The following is a 12,256-nucleotide window of genomic DNA, read 5'->3' on the forward strand; positions in this document are numbered from 1 at the left end:
ACAGCAGTGAACAGCGGTGGTTGTTGGTGGCAGAACAAAGCAGAGCTCAACCGGAGGAAAGCAGTGCCCTCAACCGGCAGAGATGCCCTGACTGCAGGAAAATAGTGTTTGATACCACCAGAAGCGTCCTAGAATGGATAGAAGAAGAAGAAGACATATTCTAATAATTGTAAGCAATTGGGTTATGTAAATTATAATTACCTGGCAGCTGAATCGCGAGTTGCCAAGCATTCACACCCTTGATGCTTGGAATGGATGAGAGATGGTGCGAAGAACCGTATAATCAGACGGATCGAGCACGGTGTTAGCGATGGAATGGAGGACTTGTGGCAGATGGTTCGTTGTTCGACATCCTTGACATCCGTGGCATGAATGCATAGCGAAGGCGAAACAGCAGTGGACAGCGGTGGTTGTTGGTGGCAGAACAAAGCAGAGCTCAACCGGAGGAAAGCAGTGCCCTCAACCGGCAGAGATGCCCTGACTGCAGGAAAATAGTGTTTGATACCACCAGAAGCGTCCTAGAATGGATGGAAGAATAAGAAGACATATTCTAATAATTGTAAGCAATTGGGTTATGTAAATTATAATTACCTGGCAGCTGAATCGCGAGTTGCCAAGCATTCACACCCTTGATGTTTTAATGGAGGCGAGATGGTGCAAAGAACCGTATAATCAGACGGATCAAGCACGGTGTTAGCGATGGAATGGAGGACTTGTGGCAGATGGTTCGTTGCTCGACATCCTTGACATCCGTGGCATGAATGCATAGCGAAGGCAAAACAGCAATGGACAGCGGTGGTTGTTGGTGGCAGAACAAAGCAGAGCTCAACCGGAGGAAAGCAGTGCCCTCAACCGGCAGAGATGCCCTGACTGCAGGAAAATAGTGTTTGATACCACCAGAAGCGTCCTAGAATGGATGGAAGAAGAAGAAGACATATTCTAATAATTGTAAGCAATTGGGTTATGTAAATTATAAGTACCTGGCAGCTGAATCGCGAGTTGCCAAGCATTCACACCCTTGATGCTTGGAATGGATGCGTGATGGTGCGAAGAACCGTATAATCAGACGGATCAAGCGCGGTGTTGGCGATGGGATGGAGGACTTGTGGCAGATGGTTCGTTGTTCGACATCCTTGACATCCGTGTTATGAATGCATAGCGAAGGCGAAACAGCAGTGGGTAGCGGTGGTTGTTGGTGGCAGAACAAAGCAGAGCTCAACCGGAGGAAAGCAGTGCCCTCAACCGGCAGAGATGCCCTGACTGCAGGAAAATAGTGTTTGATACCACCAGAAGCGTCCTAGAATGGATGGAAGAAGAAGACATATTCTAATAATTGTAAGCAATTGGGTTATGTAAATTATAATTACCTGGCAGCTGAATCGCGAGTTGCCAAGCATTCACACCCTTGATGCTTGAATGGATGCGAGATGGTGCGAAGAACTTGACGGATCAAGCACGATGGAATGGAGAACTTGTATCAAATGCTCTGTTCTTCAACATTCAAGAGCTTGGGCAGATAGTAAGGTGAATAGCGGGCGATGGTATGAAAAGTACGTAATGAATCTTTTCGTTGGCAACTCGGGGGTTTTACTGGTAAATACCATATCGATGCACGAGCCTCCTAAGGTAGTTGACTGCTTTGGATCTGAGCTTAGTTTTAACCCCAGCAGTCCCATGAATTCAAGAAACCCGTTGTTTTCTTGTTTCGAGACATCGATATTAAAATCTCCCGCTATGATGACTGGAACATCCTTCGATTGGTAGCGGTACAGGTGCCTAGCCATGAATGCTTTCGCGTACTTCATCGAGGTGCTGGGAGAAATATATATGCAGAACAGAACCATCTGGCGACCATCGACTAAAATATCTGCAGCACAAATGTCTCCATAGCTTTCCGCTTCCAAGAGCACGGGATCATGTTGTTCACTCAACTTTTCAATTGTGTGGGATGTTGATGCTGGTGAAAGGGTAAGCTTTTCGTATATCGCCACGCCTCCTGCTCTCAAATTTGCTCTCTTGTACTTGGATATGCATCTGTAGCCTATATGAAAATGGAAAACAATAATTAAAACCGATGATCGTATTCATCTATGAATATAATGTACCTTCAATCTGCACTGTTGTATTGCTGTCCATCCATGTTTCGCTAAGTGCCAGATAGTCGGCTCTTGTTAGCACATGATCGGTGGATACATCTGCGGAATGTGCATTGAGGCTTTGAACATTAAGGCTCACGAGAACGGCTGACTGCTCGCCATTACCAACAAATGTGATCAGCTCATCACTAATCGTGACCAATCTGTGGTTTTGCAGTCGTTGCATTTCGTCGCGCAGTTCTTTCATCTTGGGAGTGTTGCTTCCTTTTCCATGATGAAACACGAAAGAGTTGGTGGAGTTCGTTAAGTACAGTCCTTGTAGCGAACTAACCCGGGACATTGCGACATAAACCAACTGCTGCTCCTGGCTTTTGTCGTAGTCAACAACAATTTCGGTGAATGTGCCCCCTTGCGATTTATGAATCGTTAAAGCGCATGCACTGACAATTGGGAACTGTATCCTCTTGCACTTGATTGCGCTGCTCAATTTGACGTTCGCCGAACGCTTGTAGATGGGAGTCCAATCTTGTTGAAGGACTCCAGGTTTCGAGAATACGATCGGTCTGGACTTTACCCGAAGTTGAGCTCCAACAGCGTCATTTTCGAACTTAAACCACAAGCGTAACGGCGATTGCTGTTGGTCATCGTCAGGGTACTCAATGTGCATTAACTCTCCAATCGCTCCATTCACGATGCCATCTCCCACTTCCACGTTCGTCGTAATCATGTACGACATTCGAGGAACGAGACGCAAAAGGTAAGGAAGGCATCCTGTTTCAGCAACACTCATTTTGTGCAATTTAGTACGGGCACTTGCCAACTGAGCACCATCCTTGTATCCGGATATTATGTCCTCGGCAGTACAATCGCATCCCTCTCTGTTGTTTAATGCATCGTTGTTGTACATGTCGACAGCAGAATTGCGATGGTACAACCGTATAGCGTTCGGCACATTTTCCTTACACCATTCAACTGTACGGAATCTACTTTCTACCAGTTTCGTTTCCTCCTCAGACAGTCGCTCGCCGTTTCCGATCTTCGTGAGGATCGAAGAAAATTCAACATCGGTTTGCCGCATTACTTGCGTTAGAGGGAAATAACGCAATGTCTGCCATAGTACTGCCCCACCAATGTTGATGCTTGCGGGTTTGTACGCCGGTCTCGCATTAACGGGAGGAAGCTGCCGAAAATCTCCGCACAAAATCATGTCTTTGCCACCAAATGGAAGATCGTATTCACCGGTGATACTTTGAAGCCGCGTATGTACCGTATTGAAAATGTTTGCTCCTATCATGCTGATCTCATCGACGATGATCAGCTTGACGTTGGCAAACGAATGTCGATACAATTGCAGCAGTTCAAACCCGAGTTTGCCATGATGTCTACGATCCATTGTGATGTGGAATGCTGAATGTACAGTTGTTCCTCCAATCGCAACGGCAGCCTTTTCAGTCGATGCACAGGCAACATAAGCATTATTCTGCGCGTTGTGTGCTTGACTGAAACGATTATACGTCTCCATCAAAATATGGAGGGTAAACGTTTTGCCACATCCTGCCGGTCCCGTGAAGAACAACTGGAGAGGCTTCCTGCTGTCGTCATAACAATGCAGATTGTCGATCACCTGTAACACCAGATCTCTCTGTTCTGCATTTGTTTTGCGAACCATCGCACAGTAATCCTGCTTACTCATCACCGTGGTTCGTTGCTTAATGACTGCCGATAAACCATTCGTGGGTAACAGCCGGATGTCGTCATCGTTTGGCTCCATTGCGATGGTCCTCGTGCATTCACCGCGCTTTTCTGTGGCAGCCGTCTCCTGTGCATCAGGGCTATCCTCATGACAAATCCGCATGTACTCCTCGATGATCTGCTCGAGGTTCAAGTCGCAGTCATACTCCTTTCGCTTCGCCAGAATGGAGGATTCATGCTGATCGTACAATTGCAGGAACTTGTTCTGGTCTAAAACATCGCACAGCTCGTTACGGAATGGAACAAACAGCAGCACCATTTCACGCTTGTAGTCAGACAGCTTTGACATGTCATAGCCGCACCATTGCAACACGCGAGGAATAGTGCGAGTTCTGTAGGAATTGCTGCTGTTCTTTTCCTTGGTGTATGAGGCTGCAAAATCGGCTAAGCACAAATCATCCAACCCGCTACGTGATTCGTACTTCTGTACAATATTTTGCGTCCATATGTCAGTCGAGTCGTCCGTTATGCCTTCTTCCTCCATTCGCTTGTTTTGTTTCCTTGTTTTGGTACGCTCATGTGGCCACATAGTAGGAATAAATTGCGTTGCTCTGCTTGCCTCAGACATAGGTTGGCGCAAAAGGTACCAGGCAGCTTCTTGGGCGGACATCTCAACAGAATTGAGCATTTTAATGCTTATCTTCTTCAAGAGCGCTGTATAGTCCTGATCAGGGAACTCCTCTTGAAGCTTGATTAGGTCACGTTGAAGGCAGCTTACACCACGATTTGTTTTATTTACGTACTCAACTACGTATGCAGCGCAAGAGTACTCATCCAGGATGAATTGGAGATCCATGTTTGAGCCGAGGTGACTTGCTATCCAGGGATTGAATGGGTTTGTCCAAAGTTCAGTCATGCATCGCCTGAAGAGAACTGTTGGACGACGGATTGTTGCTCGGATGACATCAAGGTAGCCGTCAAACGTGCAATTGCAATCACTAAGGAATGCTTCCATCGTATCGTATGCTTTTGTCTCCAAAGCATCTCTCATTTTCCTAGCCTTCCTGGATAGTTGATCACGACGACTGTCGTCTGCTGCAATGGGTATCAGGATCCTGGTCTGGTCCATCGGCCAGTACGGGATGTTGAATCGGCAATGGTTGTCGTTCTTCTTGAAGCAGGTGAATGTATGTTTATGAACCTATGCAAATAATGTAACATTAAACTTCAAATATTTATTCTTCAAGCTAGATTGAATTTACCTGGTATCCGTAAGTCTCTGGCAAATCTCCGACGCTGACCGAACAGAGATCTGAAATGAGCTGTACGGTTCCAGGCATATTTTCACCGATTGCCTCACGGGGATCGTTGTTCAGCCACAGCAAGATATGTGCGTGAGGACTGCCGCGGTGCTGAAATTCGATCCGCTTAAAGAAATCGACAACATGATATTTGCCAAATGGGCTATATCTTTTCGATGTCAACAAATGCATGATCGTATCCACTAGCTTGTTAAAGTAGATACAGCAAGTAACCGGATCGTCATTGACCAACGTAGCTCTTTGTAACGCAGTCAGTTCCTGCAGAGGATCCATGAGATCGTTGCCACTGTATCCTTCAGCAAGCCGATGCAGGAGATTGAGCAAATGGGGCCACTTCATTTCGTTCGCACTCAGTGTGAGGAACATAGTGGGCTTTCCCAATTGGCGCATCATGGCAAAGAGATCTTTCTTCCGTTGTTGCCAATACTGAACAGAGTTCGGTATCGACTTGAGGAAGGAAAGATTGCGCTCAATGCATTGCTCCATGAACTCTCGGTCATTGATGTTGGCACGTGTGATGTTTGCGGTTCCCATGCACTTGAAAGTACATTGCAAACCCTCTGAAACTCTCAGGCGAAGAAGTTTCATAGCCATGTATAATATGTGTTGCGGTTTTGCCCCTCGCCTATCACGACGCCTAGTTTCACTGGATGCCATCATGAAATATGTAACTCGCACACCGGCCTTGAACTTTCGTGGATGACCGTAGTAGATTGCAGGAAAGGCGAGCTCTTCGGCGTGTTCGTCGTATATTATGGACAGGGGAATTTTGTTCTGGGCGGGCGCGATCTCCAAGCACTTGTCCTCATTCCACAGAAGAGTCTCCTGCTGACCAAGCAACAACTCTGACTCGTTGTCCCATGCAATGGCCTCCAGTTCCATACGGTCATCTGTGGTATTTTGGCCTAGTCCTTCCAACACATTTTGGTCGATAGTTATGCCGTAATGCCGGTAGAGTGGCGTCGTGATCAAATAGGACAGCCAGGCTTTAACGGTGGCTTTCTTAATGAAGCCCGATAAGTACGACGACTTGTGTATGACGTGCTTCTTAATAAACACGTTGAACGCCTGATCATCATCCAGCTGACGGGGAAGAGAGTACAGCATTTCGGCCACATCTACGGGACAGTTGATCACTTGTCCAATGATTGTATAACTGCCTGACGCGAAACGCAATCGGCGAATCTGCATAAATGGCAGACGGGGCGAAATCAGCCTTTCCGTGACAACATCGAGTGCAGGCAATCCAGATGGCTTATCCGGAAACTCAAAGCCGTTCGGCTTTGCCATCGCTGGAACTTTACCGTCCTTCAAGTTGCCCCGGCAGGTTTGACACGCAGAGAACCCATCAACGGAAGCGAAAGCTCCACCGTTGATAAGCACGGTTGCTGCCAGTTGCGTTAATGGCTTCAAGTCACTCTCAAACCAAAGCCGATCACACACATCACAGACTGCACCAAATGCGTTTTCCATGAATCGCTTGTTAAATTCGCGATTAGCGCGATCGAAATCGGGTTGCATAAGATCTATGAAATGTAATTGAAATTAGAATTTGATAACATTAATATAATACTTTATTCTTAATTATAGTAAAAGTCTATTTACCCTGGCTAATATGCTCAGGAAACGAGGATTCAACCTCCATGATCTGCGCCGGGGAGGCATGATCAGCGACTGATCCTTGATCTGAACACGGATAAATGAAACCATTTTCACCAGAACTGTCGAAGTCATTTTGGCCTTCTCCAACAATGCCGTCGGTTGGTTCTTCTGCGTTAAGTTCATCAAGAACAGAACGCACCGGATGGAATTCTAAAACGCACAAACAATCACGAAAGCACAATTTTGACAGACAAATAGACAGTTCGCGCAATTCAAAGTACAAATGTGTTTAAGTATAACTTTTGTAAATCCGTATCACCTTAGTTTTAGCATAAAGCATAATTCTGGGATATGTTTTCTTTATGTATCACCAGTTACAAACATTTAAATCGCGGTCACTCTACCAGTTTCCATGAATATTGGGGTCCATTCAAATATTACGTAACGCGAAATTTGGTAATTCTAGACCCCCTCCCTCCCCCACGTAACAACTTTTGTATGGAGAATTTCGAAATTTTGTATGAAGCGTAACACAGTGCTAGACCCCCTCCCTTCCCTCTTAGCGTTACGTAATATTTGAATGAACCCTTTAAGAATTTAAGATGCTTCATGCAAAACAATGTATTATTATGTTGAAGCAGTTTTAGACATCTTCAATTTTTCAGGACGACATTTATGAACGTTACCTTATTTGATTACAAAATTAAAATTATGCTAATTTAAAATAAATTAATAATAAAATAGTTAATGAGGTCAGAACTATTTCAAAGATTTGTTCAATATAATTTTTACGCTTGGATATTGGAATGCATGCTTATATTTACTACTAATAAAATTTCGTTACGTTTTGTTGTTGGTCAAGGACGAATTTCAATTTTGGACAAACGACATTAAACCAAAATTTGAGGCATGTCATGAAATCTTAGTGCTATAAATTTTACAACAGCAAATCGTATTCGTATATAAAGTGTCACGTCAACTATTCAGTTCTGTTTCATCAATAACATTGCATTATTAGCGTCATTACTTTGTGCATCAAATTACAGTATAAAAGAAACAGATTGACCACAGACAAATAGACGTAACAGACTCTGATAATTCCCATCGTACACCAATTAAACGGTATATTTTAAAAGTTGATAGTTAGCAAATTTCCCACCCGTTGCGCTCGCATCGTTTTTGTACGAATTTGACTTTGCTCACTACTGCCCCCTAGTTGATGGTCGGTCAAACTCAGTCCTTTAAGCATTGGGCGAACATGTTTCCATGACTATGATTTGAATCGAAAAATGTTTGATGTGCTACGTCTGTTTGTCTGTGGATTGACTGTCAATCAGAAATCAATCCCATCTAATCTAATCTGTGTTATGTATCGATTTTCATAAATGGGTATGATTAGCGGTTAATCGCTGTTTGATGCTGTTAGAATAATGGTAAAATAAAGTAGCGATATTGATGCGTAAACCATTACATATTTCATGCAAAATTAAACACACTTTTGCAATTCTCGAAGTATATCAGCTCTTCGTCCTCTTGTAAATATATAATTAAGATTTCCTACCTCGAGTAGATGGTCCTTCACCGGCGTCCCAACCTGCAGTTGACGACGCTTTGGCCGCTAACTTCCTCGCTCGATAAGACCGAGCGCGCTCAGCTGCGGTCTTCGGTTGCTTTTGAGGAATCGCTTCCTGCTGCTCCTGGGTGCGCTTACGGAAATTGCGCAAGTACTGCGAAACCATGTATTGAGACATTTTCACTGTCACAAACTTAACACTTTCTCAACTATTTCCAATAGTATTCCAAGCAAGGAACGGGGACTCTTTCTAACGCACAAAAGCACTACTTAGCACAGATTGTAATTTGAAGAGGAGGTAGTTAGATATTACATGCCAGCGCTTGAATATGATGTCTGTGATAGGGAACGGCACTCTCAGCTGCACTCGAGCTCAAAGTTGTCACCTGGCGAACCTCAAACCAATGTTCAAAGAAACATCTATTTTCTTGTCAGCCGTTCACTTTATTAGGAAAATTATCTGTCTCTCTTTAATGCAATCGTTATGTAGCTGTGGGAAGTGCTAGGAAAACTTTAATTTACAATACTACTACAAGCGTGTTCAACATCAAGGGGAAAATTTCTTGGTTCTTTGGCTGGAAATCTGAACAACAATGTCTAAATTGCAATGGTGTACCATCCAGAATAGCTCAAATAATGTAAAATTCTTGTTGCTACCTTCATCGCCTCATTCTGAACCAAAAGAAAATGCGTCATTTACAGATAGATCAAGGTGAAGCTCGTTTAAAATCCTTCAAGTACGGCGCTGTTGGTGGCACAAGGGAAATTTGCACTCGCTAGACTCAACGCATCAACATTGAGCTCTTCTTTCCGCTGATGCTCCCGGTCGTCGATGCGTCTGCCTCGAAGAGTCGAAGAAAATAATGTGAGAAATTGAATTTCATGCAATTTTCTGATAAATTCGCGCATAAGTTTATTGTTGAATTTAGCATGGATTCGACGACAAGCGGTTTAATTTTCTCATAGCGCTTCTATGCTGACATTTTGAGGGTTTAGACACTTATGTGACCCGGCGTTTCGTCTCGGAAAATTTATCAATCACTCTCAAAGGAAGTTTTAAAATGTCGCTGTTTTCGGCACTTATGTTTTCACTTTCTAGGAAAATTCGCTGTCAACTCTTGTACAAAATTCAGAATAATAGCCCTCAAAAGGGCTGTTTGAATTTGATTTAGCAAAATCAACTGCTGAAACACTCATGAAGATTTCTTCCTTCGATCGTTGTGCTGGCTCCGATGCTGCAGTTTCAATTCACGCACGCCCCGATTAGCTGGAGAAAATTTCTTTTGCTGCTACCGTGCCGATCCGCTTCCGAACTGGGAAAATGCGAATGAGCGTCTTGAAACGACTCCGCCGCTGCCGCTGCCGCTGCTACTTCCGATGAGGTGGTGTCCACTCTTGTGCTGTTGGCGGTGCAAGTGGGCGAAACGCAATTGCGCTCTCACCGACAACCGTCCGACTCGACGGCCCAAGAGAAATGAGCTTTGCTCCCGGTCGTTAATGTGGACGCTTCGAAGAGTCAAAGAGTAATGCGTAAAGACGAGAAGAAGCAGATTGCTTTTATACGGCACAGAGGTTTGGATTCCCCTCTTGAACCTTATTGGTTGGATGCGAGAGGGGTAAGAATAAATGGTGCCATACACTTTTATCTTCAATCATATTTGTTTCTGCAAAACGTTCATAACATTCTAAAATGCAAATTATTTGTCTTTTCTTGACTGGTACGCTTAGGAGGACTAACCAATATTATACCATACTATTTAATAAGGAATTACTGTGTATAGTACAGATTTCATGCATTTTCGTCAATCATTACTAGTGATTATAGGTATTTGAAATTTCAAAATTCTTATTGAAATTTGGCAACACTAGTGAACAATTCCCATTTTTCATCAAACCTGCCCATTTTTCAAGAAATTTCATGCAGTTTACTCATCAATATGCGCATACATTTATGCTTTTGCCGCCGTTTATTGAATTTACCATATTTTCGACGACAAGCGGTTCAATTTTCTCACAGCGCTGTGATTGTAATGGGCTTGACAACTTATGTGACCCGGCGTTTCTGTCTCGAAAAGAAAGTTTTAAAATTTCGCTGTTTTCGGCACATATGTTTCTAAGAAAATTCGCTGTCAACTCTTGCACAAAATTCAGAAATACAGCCCTCTAAAGGGCTGTTTGAATTTGATTTAGCACGCTGAGGAGGGTTTCTTCCTTCGAGCGTCTTGAAACGACTCCGCCGCTGCCGCTTTCGATGAGGTGGTGTCCGCTGTTGTGCTGTTGGCGGTGGGCAAGTAAGCGAAAGGCGAATGCGCTCTCACCGACAACCATCCGACTCGACGGCCCGAAAGAAATGAGCTCTGCTCCCGGTCATCGATGTGTCTGCCTCGAAGGGTCAAAGAATAATGTGCAAAGACGAGAAGAAGCAGATTGCTTTTATACGACATAGTTTTGGATTCCCCTCTTGAACGTGATTGGTTGGTCGCGAGAGGGGTAAAAATCAAAGAGGAAGTATTGATTCCGTGTCAGACTATTAGAAACAACTAATTCATGACAAATAAAGCGCCAAACATTTAGATACACACAAAATTCGAATGTTAACGTAAACATGGTGCATACGGAGAACGGTAACTGAAATCGCAACTAACTCGTGTGGAAGGAATAATGGGGTGGCCCTGAAAAGGGCCGTTTGGATGATGTTAGTTATAGCTCTTGGCTTTGGTGGTTGATGTTCCCAGTGGAGCTTGGTAGATGATACTATGTGAGAAAGAAAGAAATTATTATTATGCTCATTATTTAAAAATTATTTTCCATATTACCGAATTAACAACCAATGATCGACAAGATCGGCCGATGACACAGGAAGGGAAAATAATATCTCTTACTGGTAAGGCGAATGTTCTTGGTAAATGTCAAATCGACACATGTTCCGTCGATATTGGTTGACTGGGCTGGATCTGACGCTAGGGTTAATGCTAGGTACTTCTTCATGAATTCGGCGAATTCCGCGTTTTCTCCCAGTAACATATCGATGTTAAAGTTTCCAGTAACAACCATAGGCATCGCTTTCTTGCAGTACATATGCAGATTTCGAGCCAAGAAAAATTTCTTTTCCTTGAGTGTCGTATCTATTTGAAGATAGGAAATGTTAAGTACAAAAGAGACAAAATATTTGATTTGGTTGAATACCTGGCGATATGTAAATGCAAATTAGTAACACCTGCACGTTGGATATGGCTACTTCAACCGCGCAGATGTCACCATGGGCATCTGAGCGCCCCAATTCGATGTCGAAGCTGGCACATGTCTTCTCGATCGCATGCGGAATGGCCGTAGTGGTCGATGTGATGTTACGGTATATTGCAACACCACCAACACTAGCTTCATCACGTTTTGATTCCGTGAGGCAAATGAAGTTAGCCAGTTCTGGGACAACGTTATGCTTCTCCCACGACATTGTTTGGGATATGGCTAGAAATTCCACCATATCAAACACCTTGTCCTTTGAAATGTCCAACGAATGGACAAAGATGCTTTGGACAGTCAAAGTAAACATCCTACAACGTGAACTGGCCTCTTCAAGCAAGTCGACAACAGCCATCACGTCGAGCACCCCTTTTAGAAAAGGGTCGAAAGCAATTAGAATTAATATGTATCTTTCTCGTGACTTTCATAAACATTACCTTGTTCGTCCTCAGCATCCCACTCGGTGAACTGCTCAACACAAACCTTTCTCCTCTTCGACGGGTTTATCGTGTCCTCGTCCTTGTCGCTCTCTCGCTTCTCGCTCACTACTTCCACAGACATTTCTCAACAACCGTAAGAAGTTTTCACAATTCGACTTCCGCACTACAGAATTTCCAGCTAAAGCCCATCTGTCCCACCACTGGTATGGAAAATGATGTCTGTGATAGGGAAAACATGAAACAGCCAACATTATTAAAAGGCCTTCCCCGATAGAGTGGGTTAAAATT

The 12,256-nt window shown here is 43.8% G+C and overlaps 1 protein-coding gene across 1 annotated transcript; it reads right to left on the reverse strand.

Annotated features, from left to right (window-relative positions):
- Positions 1–825: 825 nt before the first annotated feature.
- On the reverse strand, positions 826–8,463 carry LOC115257912 (uncharacterized). The gene is made up of 6 exons (XM_062857915.1): positions 8,274–8,463; positions 5,051–6,636; positions 2,106–4,989; positions 1,602–2,041; positions 981–1,297; positions 826–907 (listed from the first exon to the last, which is right to left on the reverse strand). The coding sequence occupies exons 1-6, from the start codon at positions 8,461–8,463 to the stop codon at positions 826–828; spliced, it is 5,499 nt and encodes a 1,832-aa protein (XP_062713899.1).
- Between the last annotated feature and the right edge of the window lie 3,793 nt (positions 8,464–12,256).

This window comes from Aedes albopictus, chromosome 3 (assembly GCF_035046485.1).
Source record: "Aedes albopictus strain Foshan chromosome 3, AalbF5, whole genome shotgun sequence".
Classification (NCBI taxonomy): Eukaryota; Metazoa; Arthropoda; class Insecta; order Diptera; family Culicidae; genus Aedes; species Aedes albopictus.